Here is a 20,707-nt window from a genome sequence, read left to right as displayed (position 1 = left end):
TCACTGATAATAAAGTTTATCAGTGAATTCACTGAGGAGAGTTCCTCACATTCCTCATGTTCATGATTAATTAAGCCTTTGACAGGAAAGAAACTTCATGACCTGAATATTGATCATTGATTGATGTAAACTGGAATGTTGTGAGACTGTCACATCTGTATCTGTAGATGGATGAGAGCAGCAATGTCTGGAGCCGCAGCAGACTTTGTCAGACTTCTTGGGTGTTTCTCTTGGACCAGATGAGGCCTTAGCAAACTAATTTGTGTAGCGTCATGTGGTCCTGAGAACGTGACTCGGCTACATTTTTTCCAAAATCACATAAAAGACAACTTTTTTCACTATAAAAGGACATTTTTGAATTGTACTTTAGGTCAGGATACATTTGGCTGTGAACAGAGTAGACAGAGACTGACTCACTGGGTTTAGTCATTTCCTCAGCTAGCTGTGTGTGTGCGTATGTGTGTGTGTGTGTGTGTTTGTCTCCAAAGGCATCTTCCTCAGTAACAGCTTGTGTTGCCTGTGGGACAACACGCACACACAGTGAACTGCTGCAGGCTTGTAGCTCATTAATGTTTCGACATATGGCCACACACACACACACACACACACACACACACACACACACACACACACACACACACACACACACACACACACACACACACAGTAAACAGTCTTTTTGCTCGTCTATGATCTTGTCATTAATTACAGTGTTAGAGACAAAAAGATGATGGTCTGAACTTTGACCCACTTCACTGGACTCAGTTTATTTTTGTAGAGTTTCACAGTTGGGACTGGCGAATCCAGTAAAGCAGTAGGTGTTCAGTCTATATATTTACATTTGAGGTGAAGGCAGCTGGGTTTGTGCCTCTATGGTGGACGTTTTATCATGAGGAGGCTTCCCAGATTCTTTCTGTTTTTGTGCTTTGCTCTGTCTATTTTTGACCATGTTTTGCATATTTCCTCTAAAGCCTGTAACATCCCGTCTTCCCTCTGAAGGCTCTGATACACTGACTGCCTGGCACCATGACAGGCCTGATATAATGCAGCGTTGTTGAGTTTTGAGAGTTTTGCTCTGGTTCAGTTTCACATGAATGCGTTTGTGCAGAGTCAGGGTTGAACCTGGAGGCTTGTTTCACTCTCATGTTTTGGTTCATGACTGAAGCCACGCTGCAGATTCAGCATGTGAGAGGTGTGGAACCAGGACGCTGGGATGCGGTGGCCGCCTCCGGTCCTCCGCCTCCTGGGCCAGACTCCTCGTGCTACACAGTGTTGCAGTGAAAATGTGACTTTTCATCTTACATAACCATTCACACACAACAGCTGCATGTTTTTCTCCTCACTTCCACGTTCACGATGTTAACTTCCTCTTTTTTGCCCCCACACATGTTTTGGGGGAGGGAGTGGTAGAAGAGGAATTCATTAATAACACGATAACCAGACGGGCTTCGCTTTAACTGTTACCGACTGTAAGATAGATAGTTCAGCTACTGATAACACACACACACACACACACACACACACACACACACACACACACACACACACACACACTCCGAGGCCTGATGGAACCAATTAGCAGACGTTATCATGGCCTGGAGACGTCACAAGCTGTTCAGACACCCCTACCCTCCACTCCTCCCTCAGGGGGGTCTGTGTGTGTCACTCCACATACATCACTGCTAAAATATTTACAGTCCTCAGTGCTTTACACTTTATATTACTGACCTACATTCATCTGTGTGTGTGTGTGTGCGTGCGTGTGCTGCGATGGCCAGCCGTCAGCGACCTCAGCCACAGGAAGATGTCCATGTAAGGCCGAAGGGAGACGGCTCCAGATGTTTAGAATCAGTCGGCTGAGTCTTTGTTTTAAACCATTAGGAGGAGAACAATGGAGCTGCGACGCAGGGGCGGTTCCAGGCTCCCCTGGTTCGGACAGTCCAAAACGAAGGTGTGTTGGATCAGACTGTAACTGATGCTCTGCCTTCAGCCGCTGTCACGGTTTGTTGGTGATTACCTGGTTTTCGAGGAAAGCTTTAATCATTAGCCTCAAAATGGGAACCGAACAAATGCTCATCTTAGATGCGATGTGATTCAGTATCTGAGTTCTGGCCCAGGTTCTGTGTGTGAGCATGCACAGAAGAATCACGGCATTTACGTTCATTTCCAGTAATGGAGGAGCCTCGCCTTGCCTCCTCCCCGCCTCCTCTTGACCCCGAACAGCCTCCTCCTCCCCACCCTGCGCTGAGATCAAAGACCCGCGTCTGGATCTGATCAACTGATGTGACACAGCAGGGCTCACCTGTCTATTAGCATACCACACACACACACACACACACACACACACACACACACACACACACACACACACACACACACACACACTGGTCATAAAGTGATTTCATCTCCTGCTTTTCTTCAAGGCAATAATGCCCCTGCGATTATTATTATTACAACAGCATCCTAATTAAGCGGAACTAAAGACATCAAGACTCAACACATGAATCACCTCTCCACATCTGTAGAAACAGCCACATCAGCATTTTAGGCAATTCATTGTGGAACTAAGAAACTAAGACTAACTTTTTCCTAACTTGAATTTGGGTTGTTTCGCTTCTGCTAAAAGTACAGTAGTTCATCCTATTAGGACTTTCACCACCACCTCAGGAAATAAGTAACTTTTATCCTCTCACAGACCATTAAGGATGGAAATAAAATAACCGAACATTTGCTGTCACACATCAGCACCACCCTCGGCGGCTGCTGACATCATCACTGAAACAGCTTTGTTTGTAAGTGGAGAAAAAAATTCTGCTTCGTCTCCTGGTGGAGAGATGGACAGAAATGTTAAGTGGTTGTGTGTGTGAGAGAAAGAGAGAGAGAGAGAGAGAGAGAGAGAGAGAGAGAGAGAGAGAAATGAAAGAGAACAGAGGAAGTGTCAGGGTGTCAGGAAAGTCCAACACACTCGAGTTGCATGTGGGGAGTGAATGGCTGATCGCACACCTGCTGCCTTCCTCCATCTGAGAGACTTGATGAACTGGTTGCTGTGCTTTAACTGGTCTTACTGGGCTCCCGCCAGGCAGCAGTTTCCTTCTGATTCACATCTTCGTTCCTCTTGTCCAACTACTGTTGCCCCGACCTCTGACCTTTACAGGCAGAGGTTCACAGTGACGACAAAGTGAAGCATTACAGGAACCTACAACAGACGTCAGTGGGTTCATTTCAGTAAACAGATTAGTCAGACACAGACGAGACCACTTAAGGGATGTTTCTGCAGTATCTGAGATTTGTTTTATTAGCTTGTCTAAAATTAGCATTAACATAGTGAAGGCTATTTGTATGGATATCCTACTTCCTAATGAATGATGACAATATTGAGTTTGATTTTTACTTCCATCCCAGTTAACCTTGTCTACAGTCCAGCAGTTATTTATAGCAACAGTACATTTTCAGATACACCACAGGGTTAACTTTTACAAACCCAGTTTAAAAGGAGGAAACGCAACTGGTCTTTGCTGTCGTCTTAGTGGACGTTGTGTTAATACGACAATAACCAGCGAGAAAATAGCTGCTCTGCCTGTTTACAGCTGTGTGTTTGTTTTGTCTTTTACTACATAAAGACACTGAGTGTGTGGGAGGGTGGGAACGGTAGCTGGTCAGATTCCAGCATAATAACTGCAGGGTCGTTAACAGGAAATACCAACAAACACACTCAGTGAATGTGTATATGTGCATGTGGTGCGGAGTTCCTGTCCCACATTTACCCAGTCTGTCTGAACCACGCTGTCCTTGTGGATGAAACCGTTTCTAACCAAATCTTCAGTCAGACCGACGGTTTGTGTGACAGTTACAGGAAAATGACCAGAGGCAATGCTGGAAATAAAAGGTTCATGGTTTAGTGCTTGATATATTGATGTATTCAAACATTTACACTTCTGGAATCCCATTTCCTTTGACCGTTTATTTGGCTGTTTTTTTCACCTTATGCAAACGGAGACCAGCAGTTTGCTTGGACCTGTGGAGCGGCACTAAGGAGCTGAATAATGTAGATACTGTAGTCAAACCTTGCTAATGTTAATAGAATTTTACTATACAGGGCTATTATTTTATGATACTTCATCATTGCCTGGGAGTCTGTGAGCTGATCCCTGTCACCAGGAAATACCTCCAGGTATTGTAATATATTGCATTACTGGTGTAACTTTGTGTGTGCGTGTGTGTTGAATGTCTGTGTTTTCCTGGTTCAGACATTAAAACCCGATTAAAGCCGTAGACAGTGTTCACACTCTAGTGATAAATGAAGAGGAAACACCCCGAACACACGCACACGCGAAACCGTCTGCACGTCCTCGCGCGCCCAGCGGACGTCGCGGATGTGGAGAGGAAACACCGTTACACGCGCGCGCGCGCAGATGGAGGGAGGATCTCTCACTCCTCAGTTTTACTGAGTTTTAGCCCACTACTTAGTTCACCTTCAAACCACATGAGACTTTTCGTTATAACCCGTTTTGCTGGTCCTCTCTTCGACTCGGTTCTGCCAATTTGTCTGCGCTTTAACGGATCGAGGAGTCTCGTGCGCTGCCTCGCGCGCAGGGAGAGCCGGCACGAGACCGTTAACGGTTAACCGAAGCGGAGCAACGGATGCTCTCACAAGTCGACGAGGCTCTGACGGAGACTTCAGCTCGGTTCCGCCTGTGTACCGAATACTGATCCAGCGCGTGGTACCGAGTGGAAGCACGGTGTGACCCGGGATATCTGCTGTCTGACCCGGGAAATCTGCTGCCTGAGCGGTACGGTACCACTGATGCGCAGCCCTTAAAGAGGTGGTGATGGACGGAGTCAGTTAGGAAAAGTTTTGACACACATTTTAATGTTTACTCTTTATATTTAATCTTTTTCGTCTGGGCCAAACAAGCGTAGAGTACTTTAAATAGAGAATTTGACCATAGATTAAGTGAATCGATTAAAACTAATTAGCTTAGTAAGAACTAGCACTCAAACAAACGTAAGAAACGTTAAAATGCAGATTTTGATCCCTTACATTCAATGGGATCATCAGGAGCCTAGAGTTCTTTTGACAGGGCCGTACAGAGAAGTTCAGGGGACCTGGGCAACGGTCTAATGTAGACAATCATCAGCTACACAACTAGGAACTTCATAGTGTATAGTGGTATTTAACATTTTAATGGAGGTTAGTGTAAATACTAGACAATGGAACAGCTTTGTTTAAACTTCACACACATTTTATAACTTTATTATTGTTTATCCCATGTCTGTAATAATAAATTGAGCAACCTAAACTTCTTAATCACTTTTGTGTATCGATTGATTTTATTTTTACTTAATAATTGTCACCTTTCATGTTTACCAATGTCCTGCAGCTTGTCGGCCGTGATGACTCGGACTTCGTCGGCAGCCAGCATGTGTTTGCGCTGGGTGCCGCTCTTGGTGCTGGTCCATCTTGCAGCAGGGTACAATCTGGATGAGCGACATAGCCTTGAGTTCAGTGGTCCGGCCTCCTCCATGTTCGGATTCTCAGTCCTGCTGCATCTGCATGAAGATCACCGCTGGTCTGATCTTTATTTGCTATTGATCCTCTGTTTGTCTAATGTTGATCCACTGCTGACTTACTAAAGATGTTTTCATCTATTAAACTGCTTCTCTTTCTCTCTTGAGCTGCAGTTGACATATTGGAAATTAAATTTCAGGGCGTTGTAAGTTTGAATATCCCTGTGATTGTGTTTTTTCTTCCTAATTGCCATCTTTATATGAGTGTATGTTTGCGTGTGTGTGGCGAATACTAACTAACTGTCGGTGACAGAAGCTCTTTGACGCTTCACACACATGCCATTCAGACGCTACAGACAGATCCTGTCTAACTGCCTCCTCTGTTTGTCCCTTTGCTCCCTTCCTCCCTTTCAGGCTAATAGTCGGAGCTCCCGTAGCGAATTTATCCTCCGGTAGGTCTGGTTCTGCTCGATCTCCTGGAGCTCTGTACCGCTGCAGCATCACTGAAGAGACGCACTCCTGCCAACGCTTGCCAGCTGGTGTGTGCTCGTCTTGCCTTACGTTTTTTTGCTCCAGCATTTTAAACACACATTCTTGTGCATCATCCAAATCATAACCCATTCTGCTAAACAGAACCAGTCAGAATGAAAGGTTGCTGAGTAGCCGAGTTCCCAGGGAAACACCTGGGAGGCTCCACCAGTAAAGGTTCTCTCACATTTTGTATGTGTGTGTCCAGACACACCGGCAAACTGTGGGAAGACGTGTGAAGCAGAGCGTGATGAACAATGGCTGGGAGTCAGTCTGTCTGGACAACCTGGACACAATGGACAAATCCTGGTACCATATACACTATACACTCAGCTTTCAAATCAGCAAAAACAAGATGCGACCGGTGCTGTTTGTTTCACAGAAGCCAAGGAAAGAAAACACTTTTCACATTATCTGGCAACATTATTTTTCCTTCTATACAAAAGCCAGATTCTGACATGGGCAGACAATAACAATAACATTTCAAGCATGGCTCAAGTCACTTTACTTCTCACAAAGTTTTACAGTAAAGAACCAGGATCAGAGCAGGCTTAAAATAAATACACAACACAAGTGATAATGTTCAGCACACACAAACATTCTCTCTGTTACTGTGATATGGGTCATGGGAACAACCACACTGGGGTCCATCTTGTCACTGTATTATTGACAATAATGAATCTATATCATATCTTTGTGCGTGTGGTCTCCAGGCATGTGCGCATCTCTGGAAGAACGTTTACTACTCGAGGAAGGACAGTCAGAACCACAAGCTTCCCCACGGAGCCTGTTATCGCTACAGCAACGACCTGATACAGTCCCAGCCCATCATCCCCTGCTACAGAGGTACAGGCACACACACTCAGGGCCAGTGTGACTCTTTAGATCGTTTTATAAGTGAAAGTGAATGAACAATTTCTATTGATATTAAGTGAAAATTCAAATTTGTCTCTTTCAGACCACCAGAGGAAGTTTGGTGAGGATTACGGGTCATGTCAGGCTGGCATTTCCAACTTTCTGACAGAGGTCAGTAGCACACAAGCTACAGCAGGTGTCTGTTGGTGGATCCTGTTCATCTTCACAGTGACGTCCTTCCTGGCTGAAGTGTTAACATTTTGCTCTCACAGAAGCCACTTCTGCAGAAATAATTGTTCACAGGCCTGTCAGCAGCAGTTTGTAATATTTGTCCGACTATAAGTTTATATTATTATCATTATTGAGTATACATAATAGATTTGGGTAAATATGATAGAGACCAGGTTTGTCTGTCTCTCGCTCTCAGGATCTGATCATCATGGGAGCTCCAGGAACAAATTACTGGACGGGTTCAGTTCTGGTCTTCAACACGTCCAGCGGTGGGATGTCTGCATACCTGGATGACGACTCATTAGCTGTGGGCTACGGAAGCTACCTGGGTAAGTAGCACACACTGATGCAGCTCTGACCAGGATACTGTTAGTCTGTTGATGTGTGAGGCTGTAATGAGTTAACACGACACTGTGACTGACTGTACGCTTCCTGTGTTGCTGCTGCTGTGGGTTCCTTTTCACGAGTACACGCTGTGACACAATCCAGCTGCATGAAACACCTGTTGAAACACAGAGTTGTACAAAGCGTTTTTTATTGAAACTTGTCAAATATGAAATATTGTAAATAATAAAATTGCCTACCCTTTAAATGTGTACACATTGTGTGCTACTTAGTCAGTGGACCAATTTAAAATACCGTAGAGGCCTGTAACAAATAGATTGTGTGGTGCTTCAGATGTTTCTGTGGCCACAGTGGCTCACGCCTCATTGGTTAGGCTTTAGAGAACACAATGTTTCTTACTGTGCACACGCGACTTATCTAAGTTTCAGTTTAATATTTGACTTTGTGGTAAACATTTTAAATATAGCTGCAGTCGTGCTGTTTCTTTTAACCCCATTACACTGACATCACTTACAGGTTTATAAATAACTTGCCTTTTAAAATAATTTTTATTATCATACTCAGTTTTTCCTTACATTCATTTCTTTTATTTCTCACACATAGACTCAACTGTCAGTACTTGTTTTAAACCAACTAAACAGGAAGTTAAGTACAAAGGTGTGATGTTCTGTATCTCTATGCATTTTTTTCTGCTAGAATTATCTTTTTATGAATGACCACTTCAGTCAATCAGTACATTTCAAGCTTTGATTAGATTTGTCCATTTTCTCAGCCATTCACCCACACACCTTACCCACACAATTAACACACACACTTCACCCACGCACTTCACACACACACTTCACACACATTTCACACACACACACATACATGCATTACCCCATAACCGATCTTGAACCACACAATGTCAAAGCCTAACCATAACCACCTTGTCTAGAAACTAGAAAATGAGGATTTGATTACACTGATCAGAAATGTAATCTTTTTATAATCACAGGAAAATATGCATATCTGTACATGAAAATGAGTCACATGTTGACCCTGCTTTCTAGATTTAGTTTCAGTGAAGCATGTGGTCTTTATGCAGTGTCACAAGATAAGTATGAGAGGCCGTGAGTTGATTAAAGGAGGAGAGATAAACAAAACTGTCTGTTACACAAATTATTTTTTTGTGAAATATTAGGGGAACCTCTCTGAACATGTAAGGAGTCCTTTATGTAATATAAAGTCATATTTTATGTAAACACCTAATCAAACTATCTTTGAAAGTGAAAATGTTCACTTTAGCTCCAGCTTCAGTGGTGTAGAGGTAGACATCAGCATAAAATCTACCATTTAAATCTATAGATTATTTTCCATCTTTCTGCTGTTTAGGTTACTCAGTTGGAGCCGGTCATTTCCTGAGTCCTGCTAGTTTGGAGGTGGTTGGTGGAGCTCCGCAGCACAACAAGAAGGGCAAGGTGGGACCCATTTACATTTTATTGTAACCTCTGAACATTAGTTTAGACTCCAGCACCAGTTGAAGTGGTACAGTTTTACAACAGAGTCTCTGGCTGGTGGTGTTGTGTTACGTAGTTGCACTAACTGATACGTGCATGTGTTTGTGATGCGCAGGTCCTGGTTTTCACAGTAGACAACAGCATGCTGCGTGTGGCCTCTGCGGTGTACGGAACAGAGGTGAAACATGCTCTTCGTTAGCGTCCTACTGTGCTATTGCTGCTGGAGAGCAGTGCGTTGACCTTTGTGTCTGTGCAGCTGGGATCATACTTCGGCTCCAGCGTGTGTGCAGTGGATCTGAATGCTGATGGTCTGTCGGACCTGTTGGTTGGTGCCCCCATGGCAACGGGTGTCGCAAGGGAGGAAGGACGAGTCTACGTGTACATCAACCAAGGACAGGTGAGTGGAGATGAGGGATTCTGAAAATCTGTTCAGAGTTAATGAGCTCAACTCTGATAGTGAAGCTAAATTCACTTATTCCCTCTTAAACTGTGTCTCAGGCAAATCTTTTGGAGGCCGACTTTCAACTCAGTGGCAGCAACGCCTACGCTGCCCGATTTGGAGAAACTATAGTTGACCTGGGAGATCTGGATGATGATGGTTACCATGGTAACGGTTGTTTCTAATAAAGCCAATTACTGAGCTTTTCTAATCACTACAGATTCAGCTTCAGCCGTAGCTAAAGCAGCAGTAACTATCATCTGTTGAGCTATTTCACCTTAGCTGGTTGGTTGGTTTACTTCCTTGCTCAAGGACACTTCGATCGCGGTAACTGTGACAAATGACTTTCAACTTTGCTACAGTACTTGTACCGTTACTGCCTTGAACCCCCTAGAAGTGTCAGCAGCACAGTGTGCACAGCCCACCCAGCAACAGTAACACATACTTCCTGAAATTAACCAAGAAGTTAAGCTTTGGTTATAACACACCGCCCTCACGCCCGCTGAGACCTCTCTGTACGTGTCAAACTGTGTCATTAAGTTCATTACAACTGTAATGACAAAGCGCCGCTGCTCTGTGACTGACCGTACCTTCTAATCTACCGCCGCCAGATAAAAGGCTCTTTGAAGCTGCGTGTGTTCCAGTAGCTTGGTCTCAGTTTGGACAGAATTGACTTTCAGACAATCACATCTTCAAAGTACTCTAGTAAATATGGATTAAGTAAATTTGGAATAAGGACCATGCTGTATTTTACCTCAATTTCATGCACTGATACACAATATGTTCTTCTAGTAGACGTTTCTTAATGACTGGCTACAACTAGTGCAAGTCCAGACTTGGCAGGCCTTTGAACGTCTTGTCTTATTTAGCCAAACATGGGTACTTGGATGGCAAAGTTAGCCCCGACTCTGATTAGACTGAAATATCTCCACAACTATTTGCATATAAATATTATGTTCCCCAGAACATTATTCCCAAGCTTTTTAAGGTTTTGCTTTTCTAGGGACATTCCTCAACATCTACTGAATGGATTGACACTTGGTTCTTTCAAGGAGATCATTTGTCTTCTCATCCGAGCAGACTAGAAGTTAGTTTATTAGAGAGATGACCATGTGCTCCTCCACTGATTTATGGCAGTAGAGCAACCACAATATACTGCACAGGAATAAAGTGCTGTTCTACACAGGACAGCTTCACTAAAGCAGCACACAGACCACAGAGCTGTATCCAATGGCATCTTATATTGTGATAGGTGCTGTTGTAGTTTTGCAAAATGAATAGAATGATAAACATAAAACCAGTAAAAGTCCTGGAAGGAAGGAAACGTGTATTTAGGTTGAAGCTGAGCTTAGGTAGAGAACTTCATATTGCAATCTGTTTGCTGATAGATGTGGCAGTTGGTGCCCCACAGGAGGACGAGCTGAAAGGAGCCGTCTACATTTACAACGGCAGGAACGGTGGCATCTCATCCAATCCATCTCAGGTACAAACACCAGTAACAGCACAGATACATTGTTGTGGTGCTGTAAAAATAATAAAACAAATAAAAAACTAACTTTATGTATTTATTCTTAGTTTAATTCAGAGTTTATTTGAACTGCATGACTGGTTTTGTGATGTTCAGTATGATGGTTATGTACATGTGTGTTATTCTTTAGAGGATTACAGGGTCCACCCTGGGAAAAAACCTCCAGATGTTCGGCCAGTCGCTAAGCTCTGGCGTTGATATAGATGATAACGGCTACCAGGGTAAGTTAGACCGACACAACTACCACTTCCTGTGTGACGCCATCCATAATTTACATCTTTCCCAGTGAATCCCCGTTGAAGCATCCTAATCTCTCTCGTTCTACAGATGTGGCAGTTGGTGCGTTCCTATCAGACTCTGCTGTGGTTCTCAGGTAAAACCACACTCAGTCAAACAGCTCACTTAAATGTTCTAGAAGGTCTTGTCACATTGTTTCTCAACAGCTAAAAAACTCAGATATCACGACTTCCTCTTACATACAAATGTGCTTTATAAGATATCAGCTGGTTTTCCAGCATACTATTAATATCTTTTGCAGCTTTACAATATATATATATATACAGTATCTTTATGGAAAAGGAGAGATTAGAAAATATGTTCTTCTTTTAAAATTAGAACAGTTCAGTAAGTGTCTTTTATATATAGTCCAAGAAGCTATATTTTAAGCACAAAACACACTATTACCATACACAAACTAGTCTGTTAATGCTCATCATGGACCCAAGCTTGTAGGAGTAAGACTGCTATATATATAATTTATATATAATATAATTTGTCTGTGTTGTGCGTGCTGCAGGACGCGTCCAGTGATTCAGGTGAAAGGGTTCCTTACGCTGCCTGAGCAAATAGACCAGCGAGTGGCGCTGTGCCGTGAACACAACACTCCCACTGTCTGCTTCAATGTCACCGTTTGCTTCAGCGTCAGATCCAGGCAGTTCAAAGGAGCTATAGGTAATGTAAAGACATGCTGAGTGTCCTGGTTTAAACGATTATGATTCTCATCACCTATCATCACCTAAAGTCATGTGTAGCACAACTGCAGTTGATAGCAAATTGAACTTTCACTCTAGTGTGACAAATTATATATGTACCATAATAATACAGTAAACCAGTAATCTGTTGATGTCTGATTCAAAAAGTTTTGCTCCCTTTATTTTCAGATCTTCAATATAATTTGACCTCTGACCTTCTCCATAAACCATCCTTCCCTCATCGTTTCTATTTTCATGCCAACGGGTCGGAGCACGTCCACATGCATGTTGTGAGAGCGCGACACGGACGGCTCACCTGCACGTCACACTTAGCTTATCAAAGGGTAACGTTTAAGAAAAAGCTGATCACTGTGTGAAGTTACAGCAGATGACCGGCAACGGAGCTGCAGTGATGTCTTTCATTTTGTCCTGCAGAAAGACGTGAGGGATATTTTCACTCCGGTCCAGTTTGAGGTTTCTTACAAGCTGCGAGAAACAAACACACACCGAGCTGCTCACAAAATCTTTCCCCCATTGAAACCGATTCTGCAGCAGAGCGCAGGACACCAGAACACCATCATCAACCAGGTACAGAGCAGTCCAACCCCAAGCACATGCCAATGAAAAGACTAAACTCGTTGATTGATTGATAATAATTGACTCAATCTAATACTTTTGGCCTGACGCTGTAGTTACCCATCTAAACCATTATAAACATGACTTCCTAGTCCATCATGTGTTTTTCCATCAGACACGGTTCACTCGTTTCTGTTCTCTGGCTAACTGCTCAACCAACATGGAGCTGTCAGCTCAGCTAGTGTTGCCACAGTAAGGTCCCAGACACACACAGTAAAGACACAACACATTGCACTTTAAGTCATGGTACAGTACCAATCTTCTCATCTGATGCCTAATGAGCCTCATCAAATGATGTGAATGTTTCTCGTTGTGTATTGCTTGTCTTCAGTCAGCAGACGTACTTTGCTTTGGGTTCTGGACACATTAAGCTGAAAACCTCCCTGCTGAACTCAGGAGACGACGCCTTCCTGCCGCGTCTGACGTTACGCTTCCCAGTCAATGTCCAGTATATTAATGTGCTACAGAATGTGAGTTCATGTCATGATGTTTGTGCATTATAGCAAATGAAAGGCTTTGTTGGTTAGGAAATGGCAGCTTAATGTAAAGTGGGATGTTACATGATTAGAAAAAAGACTCATAATACTGAGTGACGGCCTGTTTTTATCATCAGGACAATGCAGTCAGTTGTGATGTCACACAAGAGGCCAACAGCACAGTGGTGGAAGTTGACTGCAGTGTAACCAGCCTCCTCCTTCCAGCCGGTGCCCAAGTAAGTGTCAGAGGATAAGGGAGGAGCCTTCACAGATAAAGATACAGTAAATAAGCGTTTTAGGAGGATCAATGAGTGATGATCATGGATTCTGTTTTTTTGCAGTTGAATATCGACTTTCTGCTGGAAGTTAACCAGAACAGCACACCTGACGACATCAACATCCATGTCAATACCAGCAGGTGAAACCTCTTCTCCAAACTCTACATGTGTGAAATTTATTAAAACGCAGAGACTTCGTGAACTTTAAACTTTTCTTTGTTTTTTGTGGAGAAGTGGGGAGTTTTTATGGGGAAGTGGGGAGTTTGGTTGTGCAGGTGCATTATGTGTAAACAATCTGAAAATCTGCTTTTTTCTTCAGTGATAACTATGAGAAGGAGGAATATCTCCATGACAACGCCATCAGCCTTGTTCTTCCTCTTAAATATGGAGTCAAAGTCAACATTCATGGGTGAGAGAGTCAGTAAAAAAATGCAAAGTCATCATGTTCATAATAAAGCAACATAATCTAACGTGATGTACATGAAGTAACTGAAAAAAAGTTTAATGAATTTAGTGATTATAGTGAAGATGCTTTCAAATATGATCAGGAAACTGTTTGATTATGCATTTGCATCATAAACCAGAAATATCAATCGTCTCAAAGTTATGGAAAAGTATGTTGTTGTGTCCGGTTCTTGTTTGATGTTTTTGTGTCTGTTTGCAGTTTTGTGACTCCCACCTCTTTTGTATTTGGAGATGAAGACTTGACCCCGGTGGAGTGCTACTCTGAAAGATTCAATTACACCTACAAGGTAAACGTCCAATTAGGTCAGATGATTCCTGGGCATGAGATAATCACACACAAGGTCAATTGACTTGGCTTGAGTCAGTGCTAATGTGTGACTGAAACTAATATTAAGTCTCCTGACTCTCCACGTGTTGTTGTGTTCGTCTGCAGGTGCTGAACTCTGGTCCCAGCAGGTCCACAGACACTGTGGTTGACATCGCGCTGCCGAAGATCCTGGCTCCTCACCGTCACAGACTGCTGCACATGGTCGACTGGCAGGCACGTCAGACCTTACTGGTTTTGCTGGTCCAACGCTTAGAATTAATTGTATTTTTTTATTTTAAAGGAGCCTAAATTTAGCTCAGACAAAACAGTTCTGGTCCTATAGAAATGAGTGTGTCAGAGTAAGATTTAATAAAAGCATGAACGAGGGTTTAACTGCTGTTTGTCTTCGCAGTCGTCTCAGGGTGTGTGTTCCATTAGCGACACCGCTATTTCAGTTGCTGAGGATTGTGACGTCCCTCAAGCTTCCTTCATCCAACAGCTCATTTTCTTCTTCTCTTCCACCTCCTCCCGCAGATTGGTATAAACAGTACACACACTCAAAATGACAGCTTTAAAACCGTGTGGGGTGACATTTCCTCACTGGCTGCGTGTGTGTGTGTGTGTGTGTGTGTGTGTGTGTGTGTGTGTGTGTGTGTGTGTGTGTGTGTGCGCGTGCGTGCAGTTTTGTGGCCGTGGAGACGATTTGTGTGAGCGGCTGGTGTGTCGTCTGGGGAACCTGGAGGCCGGGAGAGATGCCACCATCCGGCTGGAGATCAAACTGAACCCCGCTGTCCTACTGCAGATTCCGGTAACACACGCTTACTTTACACTAGATCGAGATGGGGTTTCATTGTGACCCCAGTCGCTGGCAAACAACCACATGAGCACGCTAGCAGCATGAGCGACCTCGTCCTGTGACACTGACTGTTGATGATCTCCTCACTGAGACAAAAACTGCCTTCAAAGCAACCCAGTGACTGTATTTCAACACATCTGCAGCTGCTTTGGAGCAAAAGTCACTCTTGTGTTTTCATTGGAAGACTTACGAATCTTTAGGAAATGTTGAGTTTCAAATCATTTAAAAATACTTTTTTCCCCCCGAGGAGCAACTTGTCAAACACAAATGTTTTCCTCACACATAAAACAAGGAATACAAACATAACGATGTCAGAAACAATCTGGATCTGCTCAACATCTGGCCAACAACAACATCCAGCGTTATCAAGGCCCCGCAGATCACAGGAGGCTCAATCGACACGTTGCACTAAGTAACATTAAGATGGGACTGTTCAGCTCTGCTACATGCTGTATGTGTGCTGCTTATAGAGATAATCACCATAGACTGGCACCAGAGAAGGACTAATATGCATTAGCGGCTGGAGAGGTTGTTTCACTAAATGATACAGTGCTACCTGAGACTTGGAGAAACACATTTAAACATGTGTATGTGTCATCTCAGGGTCGACATAGTATCATGATGCTGGAGAGCACCGCAACGATGTCGTCCCCAAGAGAAGATTCTCACACCGTCCTCGTCCAGAAAGAACCTTTAGCTGAGGTAAAACTGTCTGCACTGCATGAAACAAGCCGTGGTAGAAGTTTGAGGAAACCAAAATCATCTTGGCTCGACCCAGTTGTCTTTAACCATTAATGTATCATTCAATCATCATGTATCATCTCACGCTGTACAATTGTAGGTGGTGGTGGAAGCAGTTTTTACCCAAAAACCCTCAACAGTAGTGAAAACCTTCATCATTGTGGTCAGTCTCGTTCTGGGCCTGCTGATCCTGGCTGCTCTCATCTGGTGTCTGTGGAAGGTGAATATTAATCTCCCCCAGTGAACATACAGTAAACAGTACACTGCTGTTGTAGGGACACCAGCTTACTTCTTCTCATTTGTGTCTCAGGCTGGTTTCTTTAAGAGGGACTTCGGTAAGAGGAAGGAGCAGGAGGAGGAGTTCAAGAGGGACAGCTGGGACTACGTTCCTAAAAACAAAAAGCGGGAGAGCACCATCTAACCCCCAGTGGCCTCGGCCTCTGCCTGGAGGAGGAGCTGTTACTGTGCAGCAGTTTTACTGACACATACAGTCCGTGCAGATGAAGCGTCAACACCAATTTGTCCAGACTGTTTCACAGTCTTCAGAGCTGAAGCGCTGACATGTGTCAAGTGAGCGCCTCCTGAACACACCTGGGACCCCAAACTGAGCTGCTCACTATACCTTCACAAACCCAGACAAGCTCAAAGACTTGAAACCACGGCGTCACTGAGAGGATGGAGGGTTCGTTCAAAGGGAAGTAAGACTGGAGCAATGGAAGGCCTCAGGGCTTCTGGGGTCTCTGACTCAGAGGAAACAAACCAAAGAATGACACTCGTGAGACGGGAACTGGCCTCACGTTGGCTCAGAACTGTAGAAAAGCTCCCGTTTCTCTCTGAATATATGTTTATTTTATATTTCTATTCACCTGCTGAGCAACATTTAATGCACTGCTCTCACGCAAAGATGGACGGTGTTGCAGCGTTTAATGCTTGCTATTTAACACAGCATTAAACACTGCAACACCGTACGTCCATCCATCCATCCATCCATCCATCCATCCATCCATCCATCCATCCATCCATCCATCCATCCGTCCATCCGTCCATCCGTCCATCCCTTTTCAACCGTTTATCCGGGACCTGGTTGATATTAATCACCATAAAACACAATGACCCTGTTTTGGTCTTTCAGCCTCTGAATGGCTGGTTTCACATGGCACAGTGAGCAGAAACTTTGAAACGTGGACCGTTGGAGGCAGTGAATAATACAAAGCCTTCCAAAACAGAATGTTGATACCTGACATCACCCATTTCATTTCCTGAGATTCTGGAACAGCTGCTCTCCTTGTTTTCAGGGCAGTTGGTAGCAAAAACATGTCTAGTTTCTCACTGACAACTCATCAACATACACACACTACTACTACTACTACCACTACTACTACTACTAATAATAATAATGAGCATGTATGAAATAGCCAAGGTGAATCGACAAATCTGTTTAAGTTATTTATTGTTTTAGTTATTTCTTTAACCCGGGTTTGTGAATAGGCTTCAATGCATCTACCAGCAGCAACGCTGAACCTGTAATGGATTAAAAGATAATGTGAGTGACTGAAATACAAATCAAATTTTTGCTTTATACTAAAAGAACGGAGCGACGAGCAATAATGATTGTAAATATTCTACAATTCTAGAATTGAATTACAAGCAGATGTATGTCAAAATAAGAAGAATTTAATTTTCTAAAAGTTTATTAACAAATGATATGATTGATCCATTTCACTGTGCCATGTTCTATTCTGACTGGTTCCACGCCTGCTCGCATGTTCTGGATCTGTTGCTTGTGCAGCAGCTTCCTGCTCACAGGAAGCCGCTCAAGGAAATGTACAAGGAAACTGTTTTGGTGTGTGCAGGAAAAACTCGACAATGAACAGGAGCAACGTGAACGCAGCTCCGGAGCGTGACTGCCTGCAAGTGCTTCTGACGCTGGGAGCAAACACCATGTCACCATGTGAGACCTGCTTCTTTTATACAGTTTACACATTTGATAAACACGTCGCATACTAAAAAGAACATTTCAGCTGGTGGCAGTTCTATATTTGTATTTATGAGTTGAAGGAACATTTCAGTGTGACCTTGTTTTAAGGTCACACGTTTTAACAGCCCCCAAACGCGCTTTAAATGACTGAGCCACGGGGTTGAAGAATGACAGACTACTGTGACAGAACATTTTAAGCTCAGTTCTGTATTCTGTGAATGCAGATGTTTAAATCCGTTGTTACCACCGTTTCTGTTTATTTAGTACAAAGTCACATCACAAACATGTTTTTGGTGTTTTATTACATTACTGCACTGGAGAGTCTCACTGCTTTTATTGTCATGTTTGTATTAAAATCAAATATTTTCTATTTAAAGCTCTAGTATTCTGTCTGCTATACACAAAATGTAACTACAAAAATAACATTAAAAAATTATTCAATATTCAAATATAAGTTTAAACATACAGTAATGGCATATTTACATATTTAAATATAAAACTGTCTTTGGCTCATTTGATCTGGTTCAGATTTTTAAAACGTGCATTTACAGAAATAGTGACATCATCATCATCACAGTGGTAGACTTTTTAACAAAAGAGAGTCATTTACTAAAAACATGCCAAATTATTACATTATCACTATGATGAAGTAAAAAATATTTAACATAAATAAATTTAACCTTGTCTACACATTCCTTCACTGTGGATCCACAAACTGCACGATTGTAAAACGAGATTTGGAATAAAAAAATAAAAATAAAAATAATAGAGGATAATTAAAATGGAGTAAAATGTAAACATGATTTTGTAATTCCTAAAGCTGAAACAATCAAAGCTAAAAAATAGACTTTACATCTGTAGAAAGTCACAAAGGATGGTCATGGTTACCATGGTGACTGGCAAAACACTCAGATGCAGCTGCAGGAGGCGTTAGACTCCACCTCCTCCACCTCCTCCCCATAGAGCGTGATGAGCCGCTGGTGGACCCTGAACGCACCACACAGATAGATCAATCATTAGGACCCAGAGTGACGCTCATCTCAGGTAAATGACCACGTTTTAAAAATACTAAACACAGAAACTAATTCCTCCCTACTGCTACTTTACTTTTAATTATTATTTGACTCCAGTTTTAATCTTACTGAGCACCGTACCTGACGAGCACCTCGTTGGGGATCTCCACCAGCTCTCCATCCATGTTCCAAGGGAAGGCAGCTCCCTCTGACTGGATGATGGGTGTGGTTTTGGGGTCGCCCTTCTCCTCCTCTTCCTCCTCACTCTCCTCCTCCGACCAGGCAGCAGGAAGTGACCAAGGCCGTATCCTCACGGCTGACACTGTGTGGGCCTCCACGAAGGAAAAGCTGAACTGCGTGAGAATAAATAGACAGGACAGGTGTGTGTGTGTGTGTGTGTGTGTGTGTGTGTGTGTGTGTGTGTGTGCGCGCGCGTGCGTGCGCACCAAAGTTCACCAGATCGGGTCAGAGAAGCTCATTAAAATCCTCTGGGTGACTGGGTTCGTTCTTGTTTATTGGCCTCAGCTGACGCTCTGACTCATCAGAAACTCCAACAGGGGGCAGCAAAGTCCAACAAGACAGGAAGGCTGAAGCGCGCTCTCTTTTTCTCTCTCTCTCCTCTGAATCGGTTTTCTTACCGCAAGTTTAAATGAAAGCAGATTTTAAAGGATCAATTGATTGTTTTACGATAACAACTATAACTTTGGTTACCTTGCAAATGAAAATTCTGCATTAAAAACCTGCTTAGAAACTACTACTGAACCTACTGATCTTAAAATATAAAGCAGAAGAAAAATGACCTTAAGAATATTTAAAATGATTCCAAGTTTTATCCTGAAATAACACGTAAGTATTATTCATACATAAATGTTAAACTTCTTAAAACAGACACTGGTCTAGATTACAATTAACTGAAGGCTTTTGTGGTTTGTTGATCAGATAAAAAGTAACACATGAAAGTGACACTTTACCAACTTTTGCAGTGACAAATAATTATGAATGAAAACGTGTCTGAGGGGATGTTTCTTATACTCGACATCTAAGCAAACCTCTACTCTAATGGTTAAACATCAGCTGCTCCATCACCGCTTTGTGTCCTGTCATGTTGGATGCTGAGCTGTCCGTCAACAGGATGTAGGTCAGGAAGTAAACAGCCTGTTTACTGTGCAGTACGTGAACGCCACGCTCTCAGTATATTTAGTAAATAGGTTAGTGTGCGGTGTCCCAGACCAGGCCGGGCTGAACCAGGCTAATCTGGCTAATTAGTTTGTACTTTATATTGCTTTACGAGAAGAGGAGCCTGTGGTGAGGTCAGAGAGAGCAGAGGTGGAGAAAAAATGTTGAGTGTAATTCCTGTTACCTGTCCACTAGAGCTGTTGTATCTCTTCAGGTGTTTGATGAACTCCGACCTGGAAGTGTTTCCCACCGCGATCAACGCTGCGCTGCCATTTGCCAAACTGTCACAAACAAGAAGCCGAGCGATGAGAAATGTGCTGAAATGAGCTGCGGTGGAACAGACCTGTTTCACGCCGGGGCACCTGGTGTTGGGAGCCAGCCCTCGAGGCACGTGTGGACTCAGACACGGGATGGACATGATGCTGATGCTCAGGTAAAGACCCTGCTTAGTCACCCAGGTCTGCTCTGCTTCTACATTGGGGAAACATAGAAACAAAGTGTCAAATAAAAACTGATGGAAAATACAGATGTATTGATATAAAGTAGTGGTCTCACCTAAATCTGGACTCTGGTCTCTGACGGAGGGAAGAACAAAACATTTATTAGTTAGTTAAACACCCTATTAAACCATTTATTCTGCTTAGATTTTTTTTTTTAATTCTAAGGTGTAAAGATGCACATGGTGTGTGAGCGTGTGTGGTTCTTGCCGATGGTCAGCCTGTTCGCTGGTGGACCTCTTTGCTGGTAGAAATGAGAGCTGACAGTCCTCTGGCCTGATGGAGTCAAGGATGAAGATGTGTGATACAGTATGAGGCTCACTGGGCTCAACAATAATGTCCAGGAAGTAAAACAGGAATGGGACCAACATGCATTTGTC

At 43.1% G+C, this 20,707-nt stretch overlaps 2 protein-coding genes across 3 annotated transcripts in view; one reads left to right on the top strand and one right to left on the bottom strand.

Moving 5' to 3' along the window:
- Nucleotides 1-4,316: 4,316 nt before the first annotated feature.
- On the top strand, nucleotides 4,317-18,017 carry itga4 (integrin alpha 4). The gene is made up of 29 exons (XM_029136783.3): nucleotides 4,317-4,790; nucleotides 5,382-5,570; nucleotides 5,923-6,047; nucleotides 6,245-6,345; nucleotides 6,750-6,882; nucleotides 6,995-7,062; nucleotides 7,319-7,451; nucleotides 8,842-8,927; nucleotides 9,082-9,144; nucleotides 9,223-9,363; nucleotides 9,465-9,573; nucleotides 10,794-10,888; nucleotides 11,064-11,154; nucleotides 11,261-11,306; nucleotides 11,730-11,884; nucleotides 12,094-12,248; nucleotides 12,340-12,492; nucleotides 12,656-12,732; nucleotides 12,872-13,010; nucleotides 13,154-13,252; nucleotides 13,358-13,434; nucleotides 13,614-13,703; nucleotides 13,959-14,046; nucleotides 14,193-14,300; nucleotides 14,479-14,604; nucleotides 14,749-14,874; nucleotides 15,526-15,624; nucleotides 15,764-15,883; nucleotides 15,974-18,017. The coding sequence occupies exons 2-29, from the start codon at nucleotides 5,395-5,397 to the stop codon at nucleotides 16,082-16,084; spliced, it is 3,090 nt and encodes a 1,029-aa protein (XP_028992616.1). The 5' UTR covers nucleotides 4,317-4,790; nucleotides 5,382-5,394; the 3' UTR covers nucleotides 16,085-18,017.
- The window catches only part of cerkl (ceramide kinase-like), an 18,429-nt gene continuing 15,647 nt past the window's right edge, over nucleotides 17,926-20,707 (bottom strand). For both annotated transcript variants that reach the window (XM_029136784.3, XM_029136785.3), the window contains exons 9-14: nucleotides 20,538-20,603; nucleotides 20,386-20,405; nucleotides 20,193-20,301; nucleotides 20,015-20,111; nucleotides 18,796-19,007; nucleotides 17,926-18,628 (exon numbers count right to left, since the gene is read on the bottom strand). In XM_029136784.3, the coding sequence (XP_028992617.1) occupies nucleotides 18,550-18,628; nucleotides 18,796-19,007; nucleotides 20,015-20,111; nucleotides 20,193-20,301; nucleotides 20,386-20,405; nucleotides 20,538-20,603 (583 nt within the window). In that variant the 3' untranslated portion in view covers nucleotides 17,926-18,549. The remainder of the gene's footprint in view (nucleotides 18,629-18,795; nucleotides 19,008-20,014; nucleotides 20,112-20,192; nucleotides 20,302-20,385; nucleotides 20,406-20,537; nucleotides 20,604-20,707) is intronic.

The sequence above is a fragment of the Betta splendens genome, chromosome 21, assembly GCF_900634795.4.
Source record: "Betta splendens chromosome 21, fBetSpl5.4, whole genome shotgun sequence".
Taxonomy (NCBI): Eukaryota; Metazoa; Chordata; class Actinopteri; order Anabantiformes; family Osphronemidae; genus Betta; species Betta splendens.
This window is presented reverse-complemented; position numbering and strand designations above follow the sequence as displayed.